At 43.2% G+C, this 26,408-nt stretch overlaps 1 protein-coding gene across 1 annotated transcript in view; it reads left to right on the top strand.

Annotated features, from left to right (window-relative positions):
- Positions 1-26,408, top strand: part of LOC147122578 (uncharacterized) — a 35,996-nt gene that overhangs the window by 5,107 nt on the left and 4,481 nt on the right. The window contains exons 2-4 of the mRNA XM_086007170.1: positions 9,621-9,723; positions 15,890-16,156; positions 21,074-21,277. Coding sequence (XP_085863296.1) covers positions 9,621-9,723; positions 15,890-16,156; positions 21,074-21,243 — 540 coding nt within the window. The 3' untranslated portion in view covers positions 21,244-21,277. The remainder of the gene's footprint in view (positions 1-9,620; positions 9,724-15,889; positions 16,157-21,073; positions 21,278-26,408) is intronic.

Raw genomic sequence — 26,408 nt, 5'->3', positions numbered from 1 at the left:
CATGATTTACCTTTTGTAAATCCATGTTGACTTTGTCCGATCCTGTCACTGCTTACCAAGTGCTCTGCTATTACATCTTTTATAATAGATTCTAGCATTTTCCCCACTACCGATGTCGGGCTTACCAGTCTATAATTCCCCGCTTTTTCTCTACCACCTTTTTTGAATAGTGGGGTAACATTAGCTACCCTCCAATCCATGGGTACTGTTCCAGAGTCTATCGAGTTCTGGAAGATGACCAGCAATGCATCTACTATTTCTAGGGCCACTTCCTTAAGTACCCTGGGATGTAGATTATCAGGCCCTGGGGATTTATCGGCCTTCAGTCCCATCAATATTCCTAACACTATTTCCCTACAAATACTGATTTCTTTCAGTTCCACCCTTTCATCAGGCCCTATGTTCCCCGGCATCTCTGGGAGGTTATTTGCGTCCTCCTTTATGAAGACAGAACCAAAGTATGAATTTAGTTGGTCTGCCATTTCTTTGTTTCCCATTATAAATTCCCCTGATTCTGACTGCAAGGGACCTACGCTTGACTTCACCAATCTTTTTCTCTTCACATATCTATAAAAGCTTTTACAGTCAGTTTTTATGTTCCCTGATAGCTTACTCTCATATTCTATTTTCCCTTTCTTAATTAATCCCTTTGTCCTCCTTTGTTGAATCCTAAATTGCTCCCAATCCTCAGGATTATTGCTTTTTCTGGCCAATTTATATGTCGTCTCCTTGGATCTTATGCTAGCCCTAATTTCCCTTGTTAGCCATGGTTGAGTCACCTTTTTTGTTTTATTTTTATGCCGAACTGGGATGAACAAATTCTGTAGCTCATCCATTCGGTCTTTGAATGGTTGCCATTGCCTATCCACCGTCAACCCTTTGAGTGCCATTCCCCAATCAATCCTACCCAATTCGCTCCTCAGACCATTGTAGTTTCCTTTATTTAAATTGAGGACCCTAGTTTCTGAGTCAACTACTTCATTCTCCATCTTAATGAAGAATTTGATCATATTATGATCGCTCAGACCCAAGGGGCCTCGTACAACAAGATTGCTAATGAATCCTTTCTCGTTACATAATACCCAGTCTAAGATGGCCTGATCTCTGGTTGGTTCCTCGACATATTGGTCCAGGAAACCATCCCGTAAACACTCCAGGAATTCCTCCTCCACAGTATTGTTACTAATTTGGTTGGCCCAATCTATATGTAGATTAAAGTCACCCATGATGACTGCTGTGCCCTTATTGCACGCTTCTTTAATTTCCCTTTTCATGCCATCCCCAACCTCCGCCTTACTGTTAGGAGGTCTATATACCACTCCCACTAATGTTTTTTTCCCCTTCATATTTCTCAATTCTACCCATACAGATTCCACATCATCAGAGCTAACATCCTTCATTACAATTGTATTAATCCCTTCTTTAACCAGTAATGCTACCCCACCTCCCTTTCCTTTTTGCCTATCTTTCCTGAATATCGACTACCCCTGGATGTTGAGTTCCCAGTCTTGGCCATCCTTGAGCCACGTTTCCGTAATCCCAACCAAATCATATTCGTTTACCTCTATTTGCGCAGCCAATTCGTCCACCTTATTACAAATGCTCCTCGCATTAAGACACAAAGCCTTCAGGCTTGTTTTTTTAACGTTTTATTTCGACACGCGTCTACTCGTTGCTAAAAGCCTCAAATCTCAGTGGCTGCATATTAGAAACTACGGAGCACCATTACATTAGTCAAAAATTAGCTCCCTAAGAAGGAAAGGACGGAATTGTCGGCGAACGTATATACAGGAATGGTCACGGAGCCAGACGGCAATATAAGAAAGCGAAGGTACAGTGATTGTTACTTGCCTTGTTCATTCTATTGAGAAGCTAAATAAGAGCTGCGGGCAAAATGGCCGAGGCCTTATGGAGCCGTGAGGAGCTTCCCCCGGCTGTACGAAGGATTGTTGGCCAAAAGAAGGAAGTAAAGCTCACCCCAAAGGCAATGGAAGAGAAGTTAAATAGAAGCATAAGTGCAAGGAGGGCTAAATTAGCTCAGATAACTGGAAAAATGAAGATAATTGATTGTCTCATGGAAGATAATGCTAATATTAAGAAAGTTGAAGACATAATGCATTATGATTTCTTCAAGTTGTATGAAGAATTTACTGTACTCAATGAAGATGTATTAGCACTTTTGTCTGAAGAAGAGGGAAACGCTGATCGGCACAACTGGTTTGATCTTAAATCATCTAACATTAAGGACTATGTCAAGGCCACAGAACAGTGGATGTTAAAGATTCGTCAAGATGCTGATACAGCAGAGAAAGATAAAGATGACGATGAAGTCAGACCAGATGATAGCATTTCAGAGACTTCAGCCAGACTGAGCAAAAATCGAAAAGAAGGTAGCTCTGTTTCTGGACACAAGTCAGTCGCTTCTACCACATGCTCGTTGTGGCGCATGAGAGAAGAGGTTGAACGGGCAGCGTTGATGGCGCGCGCAGCATCTTTATTGGAGAAGCGAGCTCTTGAACGGGAAGAGGCCCAACTGAAGGCAAAGAAAGAACAGCTGGAGCTAAAAACAGCTATTGCGGTCTCAAATGCCAAGTTGAGTGTGTTTGAAGATTATGAAGGCTCACGGGATGGCATGAACGAATACTGCCAGTCAATGTTGTCACACACAGTTGGATCCAGGGCACCTTCAAGAGTTAAGAGAGTCTGAAGAACATCTCCTGGCATTACAGCGTGGAAGAGAGGCCTTTCCACTAACGGGAGCACGTGATGCTACCCCAGACGTCAAACGGTCTAGACTAGACCCTGCTGATGACCACCAGAGGCCTGAAGACCCAGAGAGAAGTCTATATCGAGTGTTGCAACATCAGAACGAAATTACAGAGATGCTTGTAAAACAACAGAATCTGTTTCGACTCCCTCAAAGAGACATACCAGTGTTCCAAGGTGACCCACTCAAGTATAAGCCCTTCATCAGATCCTTCGAACAAGCCATTGACTCCAAAACAGAGAGCAGCAGTGATAAGTTGTACTACCTGGGACAGTACACCAGTGGTAAACCACAAGACCTGGTCAGAAGCTGTGAACACATGAGACCAGAACGGGGATACATAGAAGCCAGGAAGTTACTGCAGGAGCACTATGGCAATGAGCTGAAGATAGCCACTGCATATATTGAAAAGGCTATCAAGTGGCCACAGATCAGATCAGAGGACGGGGAGGCATTGAACACATATGTTCTTTTTCTCATAGGATGTTGCAACACCATGGAGGATGTTGAATTCATGGAAGAGATGGACAATCCTACGACTATGAGAATCATCATCTCTAAGCTTCCTTACAGGATGAGAGAACAATGGAGAGGAAAAGCCTTTAAGATAATGGAGAGACGGAAAGGTAGAGCCAGGTTTGCAGACTTAGTGAATTTCATAGACAAAACAGGCTAAAATTGTTATGGACCCATTGTTCGGAAACATCCAGGCTGTCAGCCCAACTACTGATGGAAGAGTGAAAGCCAAGCCTGCTGAATCAAAGACTCTCAGGAAAGGTGGTTCCAAGGGAAGCAGCTGTGCAACTATTGTCACTCAAGCTGGGGAAGAAAAGTCTCAGAACTCATCTCCCAAAAAGAGCAGCACAGTGACGCCTGCTAATGCCTTTCAGAAGCCATGTTTATTCTGCCAGAAGAATCTCACATTGGATTTCTGCAGTGACATCAAAGCACAGCCACATAAAGACAGAATTGAATTTCTGAAGTACAATGGCCTATGTTTTGGATGTCTCTCTCAGGGGCACCTGAGTAGAAACTGTAAGCAAAGAACAACATGCAGAGAGTGCACTCGGAAACATCCCAGTCTGCTGCATATCCATAAAGAAGAACAAGTCTCTAAGAAGAGTGAAGAAAACAATACCGACGAGAAGGTTGTTTCAAGTGCTCTGGTGTCGCTAGAACCAGAGACTTGTGGATTCACTGGGGCCGGTGACACTGATTGTATTCTTGCCATCGTACCTGTAAAGATCAAGTCTAAGAGGAGTGAGAAGTTTGTGGAGACTTACGCCTTCATGGATCCAGGTAGTTCAGCAACGTTCTGCACAGAAACACTCATGCGACAGCTGAACGTTAGAGGCAGAAGAACAGAAATCCTATTACGCACCATGGATCATGAGAAGTCAATGCAAAGTTATATCCTGTCAGACTTAGAAGTGTGTGGACTTGAAGAGAAGGACTTCATAGACCTGCCTAATGTTTTCACACAGAGGGAGATTCCTGTTAAAATAGGGAACTTAGCCCTGCAGAAGGATGTGGAGAGATGGCCTTACCTGGAAAAGGTGCATCTCCCATGCATTGAAGCAGAAATTGGCCTATTAATTGGAACCAATGCCTACAAAACTATGGAGCCATGGCAGGTGATAAACAGCAAGGATGACGGACACTACGCTGTCAGGACAGCCCTTGGATGGGTAGTCAATGGACCGGTAAGGAGAGATGATGGCAACAAGTCGAACAAGGAGCAACGACAAAATGTCAGTTAATCGCATCTCTATCGCAAGCATTGAAGAGCTGTTGATACAGCAGTTCAACGCAGACTTCTCAGAATGCAGCTGTGAGGAAAAGACAGATGTCACTAGAAGACCATCGGTTCATGGATTTGATGACAAGGTCTACACAGTTCATTGATGGCAACTATCACATTGGTTTGCCACTGAGAAGACAGACCGCGAAGATGCCGAATAATCGCTGCATAGCAGAGCAGCGCGCCATCAGTCTAAAGAGAAAGCTGAACAAGAACCCCGACTTTCACGAAGACTACAAAGGCTTCATAAGAAACATCATAGCGAAAGGCTATGCTGTAAAAGTGCTCGAGGAACAGTTGAACAGAGAAGATGGAAGGGTCTGGTACATTCCTCATCACGGTGTGCATCACCCAAAGAAGAAAAAGATCCGTGTAGTGTTTGACTGCACTGCTTCATTCAGAGGAACTTCACTGAATGACCAGCTGCTTCAAGGTCCTGATCTTACTAATACCCTCATTGGCATCTTGACGCGGTTTAGACAAGAGCTCGTTGCCATGATGGCAGATATAGAATCAATGTTCTACCAAGCCAGAGTCCCTGATGAAGATGCTGATCTTCTGCATTCCCTTTGGTGGCCAGATGGCGATGTTAGTCAAGCTATGGTGGAATGTAGAATGGCTGTACACTTGTTCGGAGCCACATCATCTCCCAGCTGTGCAAGCTACACTCTCAGAAAAACTGCAGAAGATGGCAAAGGCAAGGCACCATCAGAGGCTGTGGAGACAATCTTCAGAAACTTTTACGTTGATGACTGTCTGAAGTCCGTGTCAACAGAAGACGATGCCATTGCACTGTCAAGAGACCTTAGAACTCTGTGTTCGAATGGAGGATTCCATCTGACTAAGTGGATAAGCAACAGCAGAGCAGTTCTAGCTTCTATCCCAGAAAAGGAAAGAGCCACTGAAGTCAAAGATCTGGACCTGAGTCACGATGTCCTTCCTATCGAGAGGGCTCTTGGTGTACAATGGTGCATTGAATCAGACACGTTCAACTTCAGAATAATGGTGAATGAAAGACCATCCACAAGACTAGGGATTCTCTCCGTGGTCAGTTCCATCTACGACCCTCTTGGATTCCTGGCACCACTCATTCTGCCGGTGAAGCTGATCCTACGAGAGCTGTGTAGAGACAAGAGAGGCTGGGATGAAGATCAAATCAACTTTTATTGTCATTGTTAGTGCACAAGTGCAGTACAACGGAATGTAGGCTTGCGGCTCCCGAGAGAGTACATTTGGATTAAGACATTTAAACATTCAACATACATTTGGCTTGTAGTATATTAACATAAATATAACCATAATAAAGTGCATTGGCAGATGTGCAGGCTTTAGAGTTTATTTGTGGAGTTCAGTAGGATGACAGCCCTGGGAAAGAAGCTGTTCCTAAATCTGGTCATACGAGTGCGAATGCATCTGTAGCGTCTCCCAGATGGCAGGAGGGTGAACAGACTGTGGCTGGGGTGGGTAGGGTCTTTGATGATGGACCGTGACCTCCGTAGACAGCGTTTCTGGTATATGTGCTCTATGGTCGGTAGCCGGGTGCCGGTAATGCGTTGGGCAGTTTTGACTACCCGCTGCAGGGCTTTCCGGTCATAGTAGCTACAGCTGCCATACCATACTGTGATACTGTTTGTCAGGATGCTCTCTATTGTGCAGCGGTAAAAGTTAGAGAGGATCAGGGGTGACAGGTTACATCCCTTCAGCCTCCTTAGGAAATATAGGCGCTGCTGGGCCTTCTTCACCAGAGAGGAGGTGTTGAGGGACCAGGAGAGGTCTTCCGTGATGTGGACTCCGAGGAACTTAAAGCTGTCCACCCTTTCCACCACAGCCCCATTGATGTGGATGGGGGTGTGACTTCCGCCTTTGGACTTCCTGAAGTCCACAATGATTTCTTTTGTTTTCTTGGTGTTACGGGCCAGGTTGTTATCGGCGCACCACTTCACGAGATGCTGGACCTCCTCCCTGTAGGCTGACTCATCGTTGTTGGTGATCTGGCCTACTACCGTGGTGTCATCCGCAAACTTGATGATGGTGTTGGAACCCTTAACAGCCACACAGTCGTGGGTGAAGAGGGGGCTCAGCACACATCCTTGTGGGGCCCCCGTGTTCAGGGTCGGGGGGGGCAGGTGTGGTTACCTAATTTGACAGACTGGGGTCTGTTTGTTAGGAAGTCCAGGGTCCAGTTGCAGAGGGAAGTGTTCAGGCCAAGAGTTTGGTGGCCAGCTTGTTGGGGACGATAGTGTTGAATGCTGAGCTGTAGTCTATGAACAGCATATCCTAGAAGGTCAAGCTCAGAGATGGCTCAGATGGTTGACAGATTTGCAACAACTTTCTAGCTTCAACGTCAGTAGCTGCATCAAGCCTGTGAGTTTTGGAGTTACAAAGACGGCTCAACTACATCATTTCTCGGACGCCAGTGAGGACGGCTATGGCACAGCTACTTACCTCTTGCTGACAAATCAACAGGGCCAGAAACATTGTTCCTTCCTCATGGGGAAATCCAGGGTGGCTCCGCTGAAGCAGGTCACCATCCTGAGACTGGAGTTGACGGCAGGGTTTGTTGCAGTTAAAGTTGACAAGGTGATGCGGAAAGAGTTACAGCTCCCACTAGAAGAATCTGTCTTCTGGACGGATAACACTACAGTGCTGAAGTATATAGAAAATGAGAAGATACGCTTCAAGACCTTCGTAGCAAACAGAATCTCATCCATTAGAGAAGCTACCCAACCATCTCAGTGGAGGTATGTAAACACCTCATTAAACCCAGCAGATCAAGCCTCACGGGGATTGAAGGCTGAAAACTTCATGAGGAGCGAAACTTGGATACAAGGCCCAAGTTATCTGCTGGAAACAGAGAGATCCTGGCCAGAAAGACCCGATATGCCAAGTCAGATTGCTGAAGACGACGTTGAAGTTAAGAGATCAGTCACAGCAAATCTCATAACTACGAAAGAGAACTTTGACACAGTGAACAAGCTTGTTAACCATTTCTCAGGATGACACCAGTTGAGGAAAGCAGTTGCATGGTTTCTAAGGCTGAAAGAGTTGCTGCTACACCTGAGCGGTAAGAGAAAAAAGTATCGAGCCACTATCAGTCAGTCTGAAAGTAACCCTGATTAGCAGAGAATGCTTCTACAGCAGTATATGCACCAGCACAAGACCACATTGGGTAAGAATTCATTGACCGTGGAGGATTTGGCTAAGGCTGAGATGGAGATAGTTTGCTTCAGTCAAAGACAAAGATATCCAGAAGAAATCGAAGCTTTACAGCGACATACTCCAATCAAGAAAGGTAGTCATATCTACAAGCTGGACCCTACACTCCAAGATGGAGTACTGAGGGTGGGAGGGCGACTAAACAAATCTGCTATGTCAGAGGAGGCCAAGCATCCTGCTATCCTTTCGAAGAACCTCCGGGTTGCTGCTACTCATTCTTCAACATATACAACAGAGTATTGGACACAGTGGGAGAAACCACGTGCTTGCGAAGCTAAGAACAAAAAAAAGGGGACATTTATATTGTAAATATGTTGAACTCATTAGTTTATGACTCTTAAGAATGTTTGAGTAATTGCTATGCTTCATGTGCCTAGTCAATTAGGGGCCTGAATGTAAGAGTCATGAAAGTTTAAGAAAGTGTAAAGAAGAAAGAAAATACTTTAAAATATTGGTTAAATATTATGGTACAGTATGTATGTACATTTGTTTATTATTGATGCATATTCTAGTATAATATAGTTAATTTACTTGACTGACTTATTGTATTGAGAAACCCCCTCTTTCCTTCCAATAGTGTAGTCTGAGAGACCCCCTTTATTCGTGCTACAATGGTACAGTCCTTAAGCTTGTCACATGATATCCAGCCATTTTTACAGTTCAAGCTCCACGAGGCTGGAAAAGGTAGAAGCTTTGAGGGCTGTGGTGCAATACAGTTTTTGACCTCGTGTGCGTGTTTAACGTGTTTTACTTTGAAATCCTGTTTAAAATGTACTACAGTAAACAGTTAAAAGACAAAGTTATGTTTTGGAATGTTTAATTTTGACACGCGTCTACTCGTTGCTAAAAGCCTCAAAGCTCAGTGGCTGCATATTGGAAACTACGGAGCGCCACTACAACTAGAGTTGTACTCCACCAGTGCCAAGCTCAAGTGATATTGACTGTCTCCACCCCTGCCTCACCCCATCTGTTGCTGAAACCCTCATCCTTTGTTTTTGTTACCTCCATACTCGACTATTCCAATGCTCTCTTGGCTGGCCTCCCGTCTTCTACCCTCTGAACTTGAGCTCATCCAAAACTTTGCCGTACCATGTCCCGTTCACCCATCACTCCTGTGCTCGCTGACCTACATTGGTTCCCACTCCAGCAACACCTCCAATTTATCATTTTTGTTCCATGGTCTCGCTCCTGTCAGCTCTGTAACCTCCTCTGGCCCTACAATCCTCTGAGAGCTTGGCATTTTTCCCATTCTGGCCTCTTGCGCATCTCCAATTTCCTTCGTCCCACCATTGGAGGCCATGCCTTCAGCTGCCTAGGCCGTAAGCTCTGGCATTCCTTCCCTAAACTTCTCTTTCCTTTAAGACCCTCCTCTTTGACCAAGCTTTTGTTCACTTGTCCTAGTATCTTCTTAAGTGGCTCGGTATCAAATGTTGTTTGATATTGCTTCTATGAAGCATCGTGAGATGTTTTACTACATTAAAGGTGCTATATAAATGCAAGTTATTGATATGAGGCAGTCTCCTGGACAGGTGTATCATTGCTTGACTTTATCGCATTCTGGAATTTGATTTACAAGGAATATTGCTTCAAGGCAACTTAGAGTAGGACTAATTTAAAATAGCAAACAGTAAACTTGTATACATTTCTGCTTCCTACAGGGCGATAAATGTTAGGGATAACCTGCAAACCAAGATAGTCATGCCAAAGATATTTTTCCAGATGCAGTTGGATGCTGGACAAGATAAATTGAAGAGTTGAGCTTTGATGGGTTAGATGTTTGTATTTTGTCTTTGACTGTTGCGAACATTCTTGATTCTTGCATTTCCTGCTTCGTAGATTTCAGTTGAAGAGAATAAAGGATTATCGCAAGAGCTTGAAGAGTTGCACATTACATCAGTTTGCCAGAAAAATGGAAGACCGATATGGAGGCCTAAAGTAGGTATGCTGCATTTTCTCGATGATCATTCATCTTTTCTGTCAGTTTTGACATCTACTAATTAAACTTGTTCCATATGCAGCCATAGGAGTACTTTCCATTTGCAGACAACATTTTATTCCTTATTAAGGCTCTCTATTTTGTTTTTAGAACTTGAGTAAGACCTTTCTATCAGCAAGATTAGACAAAATCCAATCCCCCAGCCTAACAAGTGTTAGAAATTTGGCAGGCATAAGAGGTGAAATCTGGAGGTGACAGTGAAGGGCGAGTTGCAAAATGAATACAGTCCCAGATGTGTATTCTCTAACCTGTTTCATATATAAAAACATACAGGTGGCACACTTCCAACATGCTGTGCTATTCGTACCAGGATAAATTAAGAGTCACATTTGCCCATAGGATGAATTACTGGAGGGGACAGATTAAAAACTTATCCTGTGTCTGTGACAGAGTAAGCTTGCTGTGTGGTGACCTGTACCATAGTGTGCTAGAATTGTGGCTTCTGTAACAGTGGTGGCAGAGTGGTTTTGGAGTGCGAGAGCACTGGGATAGGGGTGGGAGTGGAAAAAACAGTGGAAATTACTGCTGCTTTGCTAAAAATCTTGGCTTCTCTCTCTCTCTTTCTCCCTTGCTCCCCTGCCTCCCTCCATTATATTTGGCAAATACAATACAAGCTTAAAGCTGGTTCCAGTACTGTTCTGGGAAAACAGCTTTTCAAACTTATGGGGAGGTGTGGATGAAAGCTGACGGCTGTAGGAGAATGGACCTCACCACCACCCCCCCCCCCCCCCCACCCCAAAATAAGATATTGCCAAACTCTCTCTGTTGTGGCTCAGTGGATAGCACACTCATCTCTGAGTTGGAAGGTTGTGGGTTCAAGTCCCACTCCAGAGACTTGAGTTCAGATATCTAGGCTGACACTCCAGTGCAGTACTGAGAGAAACATAGAAACATAGAAGATAGGAGCAGGAGTAGGCCATTCGGCCCTTCGAGCCTGCTCCGCCATTCAATGTGATCATGGCTGATCATCCAAATTCAGTACCCTGTCCCTGCCTTTTCCCCATATCCCTTGATCCCTTTAGCCTCAAGAAATATATCCAACTCTTTCTTGAATATATTTAATGAACTAGCCTCCACCGCCCTCTGTGGCAGAGAATTCCACAGGTTCACCACTCTCTGGGTGAAGAAATTCCTCCTCATCTCTGTCCTAAATGGCTTACCCCTTATCCTTAGACTATGACCCCTGGTTCTGGACTCCCCGGCCATCAGAAACATCCTTCCTGCATCTAGTCTGTCCAGACCTGACAGAATTTTATAGGTTTCAATGAGATCCCCTCTCAATCTTCTAAACTCCAGTGAGTATAAGCCCAATCGACACAATCTCTGCTCATACGTCATTCCTGCCATCCCAGGTATCAGCCTGGTGAATCTTCGCTGCACTCCCTCCATGGCAAGAACGTCCTTCCTCAGGTAAGGTGACCAAAACTGCACACAATACTCAAGGTGCGGTCTCACCAAGGCCCTGTACAACTGTAGCAAGACATCCTTGTTCCTGTACTCGAACCCTCTTGCTATGAAGGCCAACATACCATTTGCCTTCTTAACCGCCTGCTGCACCTGCATGCTTACCTTCAGCGACTGGTGCACAAGGACACCCAGGTCTCCCCTTCTCCCAATCTATTGCCATTCAAATAATAATCTGCCTTCCTGTTTTTGCCACCAAAGTGGATAACCTCACATTTATCCACATTATAGTGCATTTGCCATGTTTCTGCCCAATCACCCAACCTGTCCAAATTGTACTGGAGTTTCCCGACATCCTCCTCGCAGCTTACCCTCCCACCCAGCTTTGTGTCGTCTGCAAATTTGGAGATATTACATCCAATTCCCTCGTCCAGATCATTAATATATATTGTGAACAGCTGGGGTCCTAGGACCGATCCTTGCGGTACCCCACTAGTCACTGCCTGCCACTCGGAAAACGACCCGTTTATTCCAACTCTTTGCTTTCTGTCCGCCAACCAGTTCTCTATCCCAGTCAATACCTTGCCCCCAATCCCATGTGCCTTAATTTTGCACGCTAATCTCTTGTGTGGGACCTTATCGAAAGCCTTCTGAAAGTCCAAATACACCACATCCACTGGTTCTCCCTTATCTATTTTACCAGTTACATCCTCAAAAAATTCCAGTAGATTAGTCAAGCATGACTTACCTTTTGTAAATCCATGTTGACTTTGTCCGATCCTGTCACTGCTTTCCAAGTGCTCTGCTATTACATCTTTTATAATAGACTCTAGCATTTTCCCCACTACCGATGTCAGGCTTACCGGTCTATAATTCCCCGCTTTTTCTCTACCACCTTTTTTGAATAGTGGGGTAACATTAGCTACCCTCCAATCCATGGGTACTGTTCCAGAGTATCGAGTTCTGGAAGATGACCAGTAATGCATCTACTATCTCTTGGGCCACTTCCTTAAGTACCCTGGGATGTAGACCATCAGGCCCTGGGGATTTATCGGCCTTCAGTCCCATCAATTTTCCTAACACCATTTCCCTACAAATACTGATTTCTTTCAGTTCCTCTCTTTCATCAGACCCTATGTTCCCCGGCATCTCTGGGAGGTTATTTGTGTCCTCCTTTGTGAAGACAGAACCAAAATATGTATTTAGTTGGTCTGCCATTTCCTTGTTTCCCATTATAAATTCCCCTGATTCTGACTGTAAGGGACCTACGCTTGACTTCACCAATCTTTTTCTCTTCACATATCTATAAAAGCTTTTACAGTCAGTTTTTATGTTCCCTGCTAGCTTACTCTCATATTCTATTTTCCCTTTCTTAATTAATCCCTTTGTCCTCCTTTGTTGACTCCTAAACTGCTCCCAATCCTCAGGGTTATTGCTTTTTCTAGCCAATTTATATGTTCTCTCCTTGGATCTTATGCTAGCCCTAATTTCCCTTGTTAGCCACGGTTGAGTCACCTTTTTTTGTTTTATTTTTGTGCCAAACTGGGATGAACAAATTCTGTAGCTCATCCATTCGGTCTTTGAATGTTTGCCATTGCCTATCCACCGTCAACCCTTTGAGCGCCATTCCCCACTCAATCCTACCCAACTCGCTCCTCAGACCTCAGGGAGTGCTGCACTGTCGGAGGTGCCGTCTTTCGGATGAGATGTTAAACCGAGGCCACTTCTCTCTCAGGTGGATGTAAAAGATCCCATGGCACTATTTCGAAGAAGAGCAGGGGAGTTATCCCTGGTGTCCTGGCCAATACTTATCCCTCAATCAACAAAATATAGACAGATTATCTGGTCATTATCACATTGCTGTGCGCAAATTGGCTGCTGCAATTCTGACATGTCAACAGTGACTACACTTCAAAATTACTTATTGGCTGTAAAGCGCTTTGGTATGTCCTGTGGTCCTGAAAGGCTCTATATAAATGCAAGTCTTTTTCTTTAACTAAACCCAATGCTGCAACATCATCTGACAGTTCCAGACTCTACCCCCTTCAACACTCCTGCACCCTAATCCTCTCAGATCCTCTGATTTCTCACCCTGGGACTACACAGCCTCCAGATCAATAGTCCCAATCCCCAGCAGCTCCTCCCAGTAGTTGCACACCCAGTAATCCCTTTCCCCAATGCTTCCATCCACTGCTCCAACTATCCACCTACTCCTGCTGTTGCTCTGAGGTACTGCTCCCAGATCCTGAAGCGCGCTCCCACTACTTCCATACTCCAGTACCCCTCCTATTATCAGTCCTCACAGATCCCTAATCCCAGTGCCCAATACCACCCTCCATACTGTTGCACCCTGATATCCCCCTCCTACTACTGTCACATCCCCAAGATATTAATACCAGTGCTTCCACACACTGCACCCCTATCCCAGTGCTCTCGCACTCTGCCACCACTGTTGCAGCCCAGCTACCCTTTCCCGTTAATTGTAGACTCACACTTGGGAGTAATGGAAACCTCTGAACACATTCTCCAACAGTCTGCCACCCTTCCCACACCACAGTCCTTGCTGTTGGCCCAAGACCATTCTCAACAATAGTACAAAGCTTCATGCCCCCCACCTCAATACTGCTACATGCCTCCTACCTGTGTCAGCCGTGGCTCAGTGGGTAGCACTCTCACCTCTGAGTCAGAAGGTTGTGGGTTCAAGCCCCACTCCAGAGACGTGAGCACAAAAATCTAGGCTGTGCAGTGCAGTGTTGAGTGAGTACTGCACTGTTGGAGGTCTTTTGGATGAGACGTCTGCTCTCTCAGATGGACGTAAAAGATCCCATGGCACTATTTCGAAGGGGAGTTATCCCCGGTATCCTGGCCAGTATTTATCCCTCAATCAACATCACTAAACCAGATTATTTGGGCATTATCTCATTGCTGTTTGTGGGAGCTTGCTGTGTGCAAATTGGCTGCCGTTTTTCCTACAGTGACTACACTTAAAAGTATTTTGTTGGCTGTAAAGCGCTTTGCGATGTCCTGAGGTCGAGAAAGACGCTATAGAAATGCAAGTCTGTCTTTCTTACAATTTGGAACATCTTGTTTACTACCTTCCAAAAAAAGTGAGGGACGAGTGCATATTGTACTAATGAAGGCCGCTGATCTACATTTCAACAAAAATATGGGCATAATCATAATATGAACCCCAAAATACTGTGAACATTCCTTTGATACTGTAATAACAGCGCAATTTGATGCTATCAGTAACCCATATAATCAATAATGTGTTACGTGGCATAAAACTGCGTGCTAGCTGATACAGTCTGAGCAATGCCATGGAGATCCACCAGTATATTTAAAAAAAAACAAAGTGCGCATTTCTTGTCTGAAGTGTCACACAAAAAGTACAAAGCAACAGGCAATTATCTGGAATGTACAAAGTCTGTCGGTAACTAAAAATACTGTGATTAACACCAAAGCCAGAATTACTAACCTGACTGACCATGCCAATCACTTTTTTTTTAGAAAATCAGGGTTCTGATGCACAGCTTGAAGAACAATTAAACTTTCCATCCTTGGGAAAGGACACAGCCTCATCTTGGCAACAGAATAATACATTGTAACAAAATATAATACTCCTGCCCTTCTGAAACAACAGGGCTACAGTGCCACTCGTCTGCTGATACTGCCGCAATGCCACCTCTTGTGGCTGCTGCCTCCCCTCACCCATCATGAGAGGAATAGCGGGGTGGGTGACTTTTTGGGAGGGTAGATTTATTGCAAGTAGCGGGAAAACCTGCATTATTTAAAATCCAGTACTAAGCCAGGATGTCCTCTATTTGAAATGTCTTAAGGAGGTGTTGCCTGCAGTACTTATTCCTGTGAATGAAAATGAGGAGTTCCACTTTAAAGGAAACAGTCTTTTTCGTTGCACACTCTTGCCCAATCTGATCCTATCCCCCTCCGTATTAACAGGATTAATAGGTGGAAACATGCTACCTGGGGAAGTTGCATAGATAGAAAATAAAGAAAACAGTAATGCCAACACTGGTCCCAATGGTATTTTCTATGAGTCAAATTATGTCCGAAGCCGTAGAATGTAAAATTAGCCACACAAATTCAGAACCTTTAAATTACTTTCAGGTATCTTATTTTTCATGTGAGGATAGCATTACTTAAACCGTTTTGTTTCCAGCAGCTGTTGTGATGGATGCAGAGTGTTTAATATGTCTCGTCTTCCTTCTCTCTTCAACCTGGTAGACCTTCACCGAGGCCACTCAATATAACAATTCAAAAAAAGACTCTTTCATCTGTTTTATACATCAGATGTCATTGCATGTATCATGTGATAACCACGGTTAATTATAAATAAATAAGGCTATCTGTCTATATTTTAACTGGTGGTAGGATTGGACTATTTGTGATGGTATCCCTCATCGCCTTGGCGAATGAGAGTAGCAATTTAATGTCAACTGGTGCTGAACTTTGGGAAGTGTCCATGCCCATAACAAACTGGTTTGAATGTGCCCAGACGTACTTAAGGTCATTCTATCCCTCCAGGCTGGATTTCAATGCAAGTCCAAGCGGTGAAAGGCCAGTGTTGTAAATCACGATGCCACTACCTCTATATAAAAAAAATATATATTTATTTGTCATAATCCTGTTAATTCACGGTAATTTATTTCTAAATGTGCTATATTTTCATTTTTTTTAAAAATAGGACAGACAAAGAAAGAACAGGATAGTACTCTTGATTCAGATTTGCAGCATTTGGAACTGCAGAGCACCTGCATCTCCTCCAGAGTAGAGGATGAAAATGAGCTTGAGGATGAAGATGGAGCTGATTACCACGATTATTTGGGTAGTGACCTGAGTGACGATGACCTGTCTCCGCCCCCAGCGGCCACCCAAATATCTGGAATGGATGTTGAGCTATTTCCTGCGACAGAGGACTGGGAGAAAGAACTCGATGAAGCTTGCCCTTATGGTAATGTATTTGTGAAGGGTTCAGAGATCAGCTGTTTTTTTTTTACTTTTGTAGATCTTCAAAATCGTTTGTACATTGTGCACTGCACTTTCCGCTTGTGCTCTTTCTTGCATGTATGTTTGTAATTTTTGGCAGTTTTGAGTGGAAAACCAATTTTAAAAACTATTCCAGCACAGTGCTTCTCATTAGCCAGTTTTGTTGTGCTGTATTATGTTGGAGACAGCATAAAATGTCAAACGCCTAAGTTTTTAAAAAAGGGAAAGCTTGGCTTGGGTTTTGGGAAATATACCAATTCAGAGATTATAGAGGTGAAATTGGTCTGGGGCGGTAGCGAATCGGCAGCTGGTTTTACACCCCACCCGATTTTGAAATGGCCAAATTCACACCCCCATGCTTTGGGATGACTCATTCTTGGTCAGGGGTGAGGAACTGAAAGAAGAGAGATATTCAGTTAACCTTTCTTGAAGACATTTATGGTGCTGTTCCTTGTCAACCGTTGCTATTCTAACAGTTTACATCAAATGTGGATGTGTTTCTGCCAAAGCATTCTGGAAATTTATACCCGCCTTGAGTGGAAGATCTGACGTTTTGTCCATTATGTGTATTTGTCGGGCTTAATGGTTTCAACAATTCAAATTAAAAATCGCAACTTACATTTGCATAATTGGTACAAATAACTCTCTTGAACTATCTTGGGTTAGATAAACTTTTAAATGAAATTAAAATGAAAATCTCATTTTACATGTAGAATATACCATGAAATGCTTGCGATTTACCAAAAAAAAATGAATGAGTAGTTCGTGTATCAGAAACCATCTCAATTTGGAAATCACCGAGTTTCATTGTGTATCTTAATACTACATTTGTTAAACATATATTGAAATTAAATCTTTGGTAGACTTTTTTTTTTAAATCGTGTGATTGGCTAGATCAGCGGAGTTTTGGTGCAGTTCAGCTATATTTAGTGAGACATCTGCACTTGACTTGTATAGGTAGGTGTTCTGTTGGGATGCTCCAAAGAATACAGCTGATCAGCTACGGTTTCAAGCAAGCCCCGAATTTGTGATAGAGGCTAAGGGATCGGGCAAAGCAGGCTAGGAGGTAGACTTATAGTAAGTGAGTAGACACTTCAGGAATAGAATCTGTATGAAAGGCTAGTTAGAGCTGAAAAAAAGTCCACCTGTTTCTCTCTGCAGTGTTTAGAATGAAATTGTTTCTAATTAGTGGGGCCCAAGTGGATTAAACTAGTGCCAGGAGAAAGCTAACCTGCCACATATAATGATAGATAGATATGAAGGTGGCAGGACTAGTTGAGATGGCTGTTTAAAAAAGCATACTTGGCTTTGTAAACCAAGGCATAGCATACAAAAGCAAGGAAGTTAAGCTAAACCTATATAAAACACTAGTTTGGCCCCAGCTGGAATATTGGCCCAGAAATTCGGGTCGGGGGCTTCCCGCAGGTGCAAGCCCCCGACCTGCACTTACCTAGCACGTTGGCCGTTGAGCTGTGGGCCTGCGTGGGATTCCGATCCTGGGCCGCCTCCAACTGCCGGCGCACAGTGCTTGTGTATCCCAGGGGCGCAGTTAGTTCGATGCGTCCCCTGGGATCACGTGGGCCATGGAGAGCCAATGGTAGCAGGGAATGCTTCATTCAGAAGTTTGACAGGAAGAGCTGTCAAACCTATAAATACTATAAGCCCCAAAACATTACTAAAACTTCAAATACATTTAAAAAAATCACATTTTAAAAATAACTATAAATTACATGAAATAACTATTTTAAACAATTTAGATTTTTGAAAAAATTAATTACATTTTCTAACGGGGCTAAAAATCAACTTACCTTTCTTTAAAGTATTTAAAAATAATAAACCTGTGGAAACAATGTTTTAATTTTAATTAATTCACCACTTACCTTGTTAAAAGCAGGCCTTGCGCCTGCTTTTTAAAAGTGTAACTGCTGGAGACTTGCCCTCCCGGAGAAACCTGCAAAAAAAACATAAGTTCAATGCGCACGCGTTCGACCACTGAACCCCTTCTTTCAGGGGAACGGAAGTGCTGGTTTCCCGCGCATGCGCAGTGCATGCACGAAACCGGTACTTTCGTTGGGCCTGCGCGTGAGTACCCCGTGCGTACTCACCCGTGGAGACCTGAATTTCTGGGCCATTGTGTCCATTTCTGGGCACCACACTTTGGGAAGGATGTCCAGGCCTTCGAGAGGACGCAGTGTTACTAGAATAGTACCAGGGATGCAGGACTTCAGTTATGTGGAGGGACTATAGAGAAGCTCGAGTTGTTCTACTTGGAGCAGAGAAGGTTATGGGGAGGTTTAATAGAGGTGTTCAAAATCATGGAGGGTTTTGATGAGTAAGTAAGGAGAAGCTGTTTCCAGTGGCAGGAAGGTCAGTAACCAGAGGACACAGATTGAAGGTAATTGGCAAAAGAACCAGAGGCGACATGAGGGGGGGAAATTTACGCAGCGAGTTATGATCTGGAAAGCACTGTCTGCAAGGGTGGTGGAAACAGATTCAAAAGGGAATTGGATTAAATACTTGAAGGGGGAAAATTGCAAAGCTGTGGGACTAATTGGCTAGCTCTAAGAGCCAGCACAGGCACGATGGGCCAGATATTCTCCTCCTGGGCTGTATTATTCTACGGCCATAAAGTTCAGTAACTATACAAATTGGATGGTGAGATAAGAAAGGATACCACTAATTACAAACAGCAGGACTTCATGACAGGGAGAGGAGGATAGAATATATTACATTTAAAGAGTATAAAAAGACAAGGAAAGTGAGAGAACTTGATGTTTAGCAGCAAAGGGTTAATTCAGTAACCAAACTCTTCCTGATGGTTTGAGTAACTGTGTACTTTGCAGTCCTGTGGTGAATGACCTTACTAAACTCTGGCTAGGGAGATGCAATTTCCTGGAAACTGCAGGCAATCTAAGAGTCTGGACTGTTCACAGTATTGTATACAGTCCTCCACATTTAAAGGGAACAGTGCAACTCCAGGAGCGCAACACATCTCGCAAAGAAGCTATATGGTCTTGCTCTGAAAAGTATAGGACTGAGGGAGAGAGATTCTGTGGTCCATCTGGCCAGTCCCAGTGTACTGTCATGTTCTCTGACTAATATTGATCTACTTTCCCTTGACTTTGTCCACAGTATGTGCCTCCCCACACAATCCTTTGATACATTCAGCATCTGTGTAAAACAGTTGAATCAAGACTGTCTCTTCATCTTTCCTTTTCTAAGTTTAAATCCATTGCCTTTTGTAGAGTTTGGTTGTCAAGCTGATTAAGGTTCAATTTATTTATACCCTTTCAAATCTTAAATACCTGAATAAGATTTCTGCTGAGCTTCATTTCTCCTGTGTAAACATTCCTTCTGTGTAAACATTCCCAGCTTCAGTAACCTTTTGGTTTTATGCTGCTGCATTTTCTTCCTGTTTTTTAAGATGGTCTCATTTTCTTAAAAGAAAATTATAGTTGCATGTTTTCTTACTGGCTGGTCTGGCCAGGACCCCTGAGGAGGAGGCCATTCAGACCCTCGAGTCTGGTCCGCCATTCAATTAGATCATGTCTGATCTGCATCTCAACTCCATTTACCCGCCTTGGTTCCATAGCCCTTAATACCATTACTGTGTTAAATCTCATCACCATAAAGAAACGACTCATGAAATAACGCTGGATGGTGGCGCCGTCCAAGGAGTATAAATACTCGGGCATGGGCCCAGCTTGCTCAGGGACATTTTGTAAGACAGGAACTAGTGAAGTACAACTAGACCTCCATGTTCTGAAACAAGTTGATTTAAAGCCTTGCTTTATACTCAAACCAAGTGTGTCGTGAGTTTTATTATGTCAATTAACTAACAAAACCTATCAATCTCTGTTTTGAAATTTTCAATTGACCTAGCCTCAACAGCTTTTTGGGGACAATTCCTGGGGGGAACACCACTAGTTACATCCTGACAATTGGAGTTCATACCAATTATCCTTGCTCTCTGCCGCCTGCCTCTTAACCAATTCCCAACCCATGTCAATAGGTTGCCTCCAATTCCACGTGCTTTCACTTTTGCCAACAGTCTCTTGTGTGGAATCTTAGTGAATGCCTTCTGGAAGTCCATATAAATAACATGCATAGACACTTCCTTATCTACCACGTTAGTAATTTCTTTAAAAAAATTGAACTAGATTAGTTAGACATGACTTTCCCATTACAAATCCATGCTGGCTCTCTTTGATCAGCTCATATTTGTCCAGCTCATATTTGTCCAAGTGCTCAGTCACTCTGTCCCTAATAACAGATTCTAGTAACTTCCCCACAACAGACGTTGGACTAATAGGTCTATAATTTACTGGTTACTCTCTCTCGCCCTTATATAATGGAGTGACATTGGCAATTTTTCAATCCAAGGGAACAATTCCTAAATATTCCATGGGGTATATGACACAGATAAAGGGAGGAGAGAGGTAAGCTAAAACAGTACTGTAGTATGCCAATCTTGGATCAATCTTGGATTCATTGATTGTGCTGCTAGTGGGACCTGGTGTGCAAATTGGCTGCTATATTTGCCTGCTTAAGTGCCACTGGTTCAGAAAAGGTCCAGAAGTATATTACAGGCCAGTGAAAAATACATGGTTTAAAAATGTCTTCTCTTTTCTTTGTAATTGAGTTTTGTGATTTCAGAAATGTTCAGTAAAATTTCCACTTGAGAAAGGTACTTTCACCCGCCAGCATCAGATTCCTGTGGGAGAGGGAACAAAGGGAAAGTTTTAGGAGGATTATTGCCTTCAGTGCTGACAATTTATCTTAATTCATGTTAAGATGCTCCCGTTAGATTCCTAACCTGTAAATCATTTTTTTTTTAAAAAAAAGATAGCTTCTCTTTTAACTGTGATGTGTTTTCTTCCAGATGAGGATGACCTAGTAATAATTGTTAAGAAAGATTGTTGCGAAGTGCAGCTTGTTTGGCAGGATGGCGGGACTTACAACCCGAGCTGTGAGCATGCTCCCTCATCAAGGGCAAGTGCAGTAGAAATTCCCACTGTGCAGGGACAGTTTGATGATGCTGATGAAGAATAAGGTCTGGAAATCTCATCCTGTTGGAAGAGAAAAGGTAGACGTTGCTTTGTAATTTGAAATTGTTTTCTTTTTAATTTCTCAAAGTGGCAATGTCCTATAAAAGGAGGCTGCCTTTTTGTGCTGCTGTTCATCGGCTTATCAGGACTTCACCAAGGAAACTCAGAATTTTCACTGGCGCAATTTCTTTTTGGAATTCTTTCGACGGATGTGGAAAATCTTTCAACATGCCAACAGTCAGAATGGAGAAATAAGTGATGTGATGTTTCCCTTATCAGGAATTTACAATTAGTGAATAGGAATGAATGTGATGGGCATTTTTTTCCATTTGCCAAGATTGTTTTTAAAGACATTCTATTTGATGTCTATTTTATTTTTAAATAACTTATTTTGAATCCCTACATGCAGTTGTTTTATTTGGAATTTTAGCAGATAAGTGCTTCTTCATTCTATATAAACAAGTTAATCTGTCATTATAATGAGGAGAGGGAAGGGAGATATTGAATAATCGTTTTTTATAATGGAGCAGTATTTGTCTTGGGGATTTCGCCACACTACCCTATTATGCACAAGGAAATGCTAGCTCAGTGCTTATTTGTGTATCATGTTCTTTTGGCATGTTAGAAAAATGTTCCATCTTCGTTGTCACAACCATTATTTTACATTTTTATGATGTCTTATACATTCAAGCTTTTGTATAAATTTAGTTAAGTATTTTTGAAGAAGCATACAAATAATGTGTTGAATTGGTTGATTGAGGGTCTTTTGTTTATCCTGTAATTAGAAGAGCCGTACAATCCAGTGAAACACTAGGTTTGATTGCTGCTCTGTCCTGACTGAAATCAGTTAACTCCGCACAAGAGTTCGGAGTTCTACAATGCCCTCCGCATCTGGGGCTATGGAGGGGAAAATTGACTACTCTTCACCAGTAACCCAAGTTGGAAGTGGTTGCGTTCAGGAATAGGCTTGGCTCTGATGCCCCTTTGCAGTCAAATAGCATGTCCAGGCTCACTGATGAAGAATGACCACTTTGGCAATGAACTGAAAGGTGCCCATAAGAAATAGGAGCAGGAGTAGGCCAATCGGCCCCTCGAGCCTGCTCCACCATTCAATAAGATCATGGCTGATCTGATCCTAACCTCAAATATACTATCACTCTCCATCCCACCCGAACCCATGTGATCTCCCGGGAGAGGCGAAAAACCAGATTTTAAAAAAAAAACCAATGGCCAATTTGGGAGAAAAAATCTGGGAAATTCCTCTCCGACCCATCTAGGCGATCGAAACTCGTCCAGGAGATCACTCTGTCCCTATATTTTCTACAGTACTTACCTTCTCTAAAGACGATCTCCACCCCAGCCAGGAACAGCAATAAAACCATCTCCTGAAATCTAACAGAATTAGAACACAAGAAGTAGGAGCAGGATCAGGCTACACGGCCCCTGGGCCCGCTCCACTACCCACAGGGCCACGACCATTCCGAACCTGGACTCATGTCCAATTTCCTGCCCGCTCCCTGTAACCCTTAATTCCCTTTACTTCTAGGAAGCTATCTATTTCTGTTTTAAATTTATTTAATGATGTAGCTTCCACCGCTTTCTGGGGCAGCAAATTCCACAAACCTACCACCCTCTGAGTGAAGAAGTTTCTCCTCATCTCAGTTTTGAAGGAGCAGCCCCTTATTCTAAGATTATGCCCCCTAGTTCTAGTTTCACCCATCATTGGGAACATCCTCACCGCATCCACCCGATCAAGCCCCTTCACAATCTTATATGTTTCAATAAGATCGCCTCTCATTCTTCTGAACTCCAATGAATAGAGTCCCAATCTACTCAACCTCTCATCATATGTCCACCCCCTCATCCCCAGAATTAACCGAGTGAACCTTCTTTGTACTGACTCGAGCGCAAGTATGTCTTTTCTTAAATATGGACACCAAAACTGTACGCAGTATTCCAGGTGCGGTCTCACCAATACCTTGTACAACTGCAGCAATACCTCCCTGTTTTTATATTCTATCCCCCTAGCAATAAAAGCCAACATTCCATTGGCCTTCCTGATCACTTGCTGCACCTGCATACTAACTTTGAGTTTCGTGCACCAGGACCCCCAGATCCCTTTGTACTACAGTACTTTCCAGTTTCTTGCCATTAAGATAATAACTTGCTCTATGATTTTTCCTGCCAAAGTGCATAACCTCACACTTTCCAGTATTGTATTCCATCTACCAAATCTCTGCCCACTTACTTAGCCTGTCTATGTCCCTTTGTAGGTTTTTTATGTCCTCCTCACTCACTACTTTCCCTCCCATCTTTGTATCATCAAACTTTGATATGTTACACTCGACCCCCTCCTCCAAATCATTAATATAGATTGTAAAGAGTTGGGGACCCAGCACTGACCCCTGCGGAACACCACTAGTTACTGATTGCCAGTCTGAGAATGAACCATTTATCCCAACTCTCTGCTTTCTGTTAGAGAGCCAATCCTCCACCCACGCCAGAATATTACCCCCAATCCTGTGATTTTTTATCTTGAGCAATAACCTTTTGCATGGCACCTTGTCAAATGCCTTTTGGAAGTCTAAATACACTACGTCCATTGGTTCCCCTTTATCCACCCTGTATGTTACTTCCTCAAAGAACTCAAACAAATTTGTCAAACATGACTTCCCCTTCATGAAACCATGCTGCGTTTGTCCTATTAAATTATGTTTATCCAAATGTCCCGTTACTGTCTCCTTAATAATGGACTCTCAAATTTTACCAACCACAGATGTTAGGCTAACAGGTCTATAGTTTCCAGCCTTCTGCCTACTACCCTTTTTAAATAAGGGTGTTACATTAGCAGTTTTCCAATCTGCCGGGACCTTTGCTGAGTCCAGGGAGTTTTGGAAAATTATTACCAATGCATCCACAATCCCTACCGCCACTTCCCTCAAGACCCTAGGATGTAAGCCCATCAGGTCCAGGGGATTTATCCGCCTTGAGTCCCATTATTTTACCAAGTACCACTTCCTTAGTGATTTTAATCGTATTTAGCTCCTCCCCACCCCCCCCCTAGAGCTCCCTGTTTGTCCAGTGTTGGGATATTCTTAGTATCCTCTACCGTAAAGACTGATACAAAATATTTGTTCAGCGTTTTTGCCATCTCCATTTTCCCACCATTAATTTCCTGGTCTCATCCTCTAAGGGACCAACATTTACTTTAGCCACCCTTTTTCTTTTTATATAACTATAGAAACTTTTACTGTCTGTTTTTATATTTTTTGCTAATTTACTTTCATAATCTATCTTCCCTTTCTTAATCATTCTTTTAGTTATTTTTTGCTGTCTTTTAAAGACTTCCCAATCTTCTATCCTCCCACTAGATTTGGCTACCTTATATGCCCTTGTTTTTAGTCGGATACTATCCTTAATTACTTTACTTAGCCACGGATGGCTATCTTTTCTTTTACACCCTTTTTCCTCAGTGGAATATCTTTTTTTTGGAAGTTGTAAAATAACTCCTTAAATGTACACCACTGATCATGTACCGTCTTACCCTTTAATCTATTTTCCCAGTCCACTCTAATCAATTCCGCTCTCATACCTTCATAGTCTCCTTTATTCAAGCTCAGCACGCTTGTTTGAGATCCAGTCTTCTCACCCTCTAATTGAATATGGAACTCAACCATGTTATGGTCACTCATTCCAAGGGGATCCTTTACTAGGACATTTTTAATTAATCCTGTCTCATTACACAGGACCAAATCTAAGGTTGCTTGCCCCCTGGTCGGTTTAGTTACATACTGCTCAAGAAACCCATCCCTAATACACTCAATGAACTCATCCTCAAGGCTGCCCTGCCCAATTTGATTTGTCCAGTTAATATGATAGTTAAAATCCCCCATAATTATAGCTGTTCCCTTATTACAAGCCTCAACTATTTCCTGATTAATACTCCGTCCAACAGAGTTGCAACTGTTCGAAGGCCTATAGACTACGCCCACTAGTGTTTTTTTCCCCTTATTATTCCTTATCTCCACCCAAACTGTTTCACTATCCTGCTCCTTTGACCCAATATCATTTCTCTGTATTATAGTGATTCCATCCTTTATTAACATAGCCACCCCACCTCTCCTTCCTTCCTGCCTGTCCTTCCTGCCTCAGCAAGGAATCAAGGCCTCCAGAAGGAGAATGTTGGTGAGAGAATAAAGGAAGAAAAAAAATGAAGTTGGTCAGTTGGTTTAGTCCATGGGCTGCCATTGACTAGTGAACCGCAAGATTTGCCTATCTTACTGCGGATCTTTTGTGGTAATTGACAACCACAAAAATAATACTTCCATTGATCTCCATAACCATCATCCCTCTACTTTTAAAGTTGTCCTCATTGAATCTCGGATGGACTCTCTCGCCCCATCATTTCCCCCAGTACAGTAACTACCTCCATTGCCTCAAATCGAATGTACATACTGTGCAATCAGTCTGGCAATTCACTGAGCTACTTTCAGTATCCAGACCTGGCCCATACACTTCATCTTCACTCTGTTCCTCACCAAGATTTCTTGCTGTTTTACCCAGACTAAATGTTCCTACTACAACAAAAAAAATTATTTTGGAGAGTAGAACCAACTCTGAACTATTTTCCACTGCTAACCATCTTCCACGTTCTAATTTCAAGAAATTAAGGGACTTCATGCCCAAAACTGAGACCATCTGCAACATTGGGGTAGATTTTGCCGAACCTGTCGGGAAGAAGGCGGGACTTCCCCTTTCGGGTTTTTGACCCGCCTACTTCGACGTCCGGCCAATCCGCGCGATTTTCCCTTAATTGACCTTGTTGAGCCCGCCCAGCGGGCTCAGCGGGCCAATTAAGGGCCACCCGGCAACAGGTGACGTCACAGACTGAAATTTCATCTGTCAAGAGTTTTTGACAGATGAAATATCAGTGTTTTACAGCTGTTTGAAGCTGTCAAACACTGACGGTCTGAGTTCTGACATGAGTCATTCTGCACAGACTCAGTTAGAACTCTTACCGGCACTCAAAGCTGAAGGCTGTCACTTTTGACAGATCGCAGCCGTTCAGCTTTCAGTTCTGGCTGAGTGATGGGCTCCCGACGGCTACAGGAAGAAAGGCTGTAAAGGTAAGTACAGGTAAGTAAAAGTTCTTTACACACTTTAGACACA

This window comes from Somniosus microcephalus, chromosome 2 (assembly GCF_052327205.1).
Source record: "Somniosus microcephalus isolate GS21.2 chromosome 2, FLI_Smic_1.0, whole genome shotgun sequence".
In the NCBI taxonomy this organism is placed as follows: Eukaryota; Metazoa; Chordata; class Chondrichthyes; order Squaliformes; family Somniosidae; genus Somniosus; species Somniosus microcephalus.
This window is presented reverse-complemented; position numbering and strand designations above follow the sequence as displayed.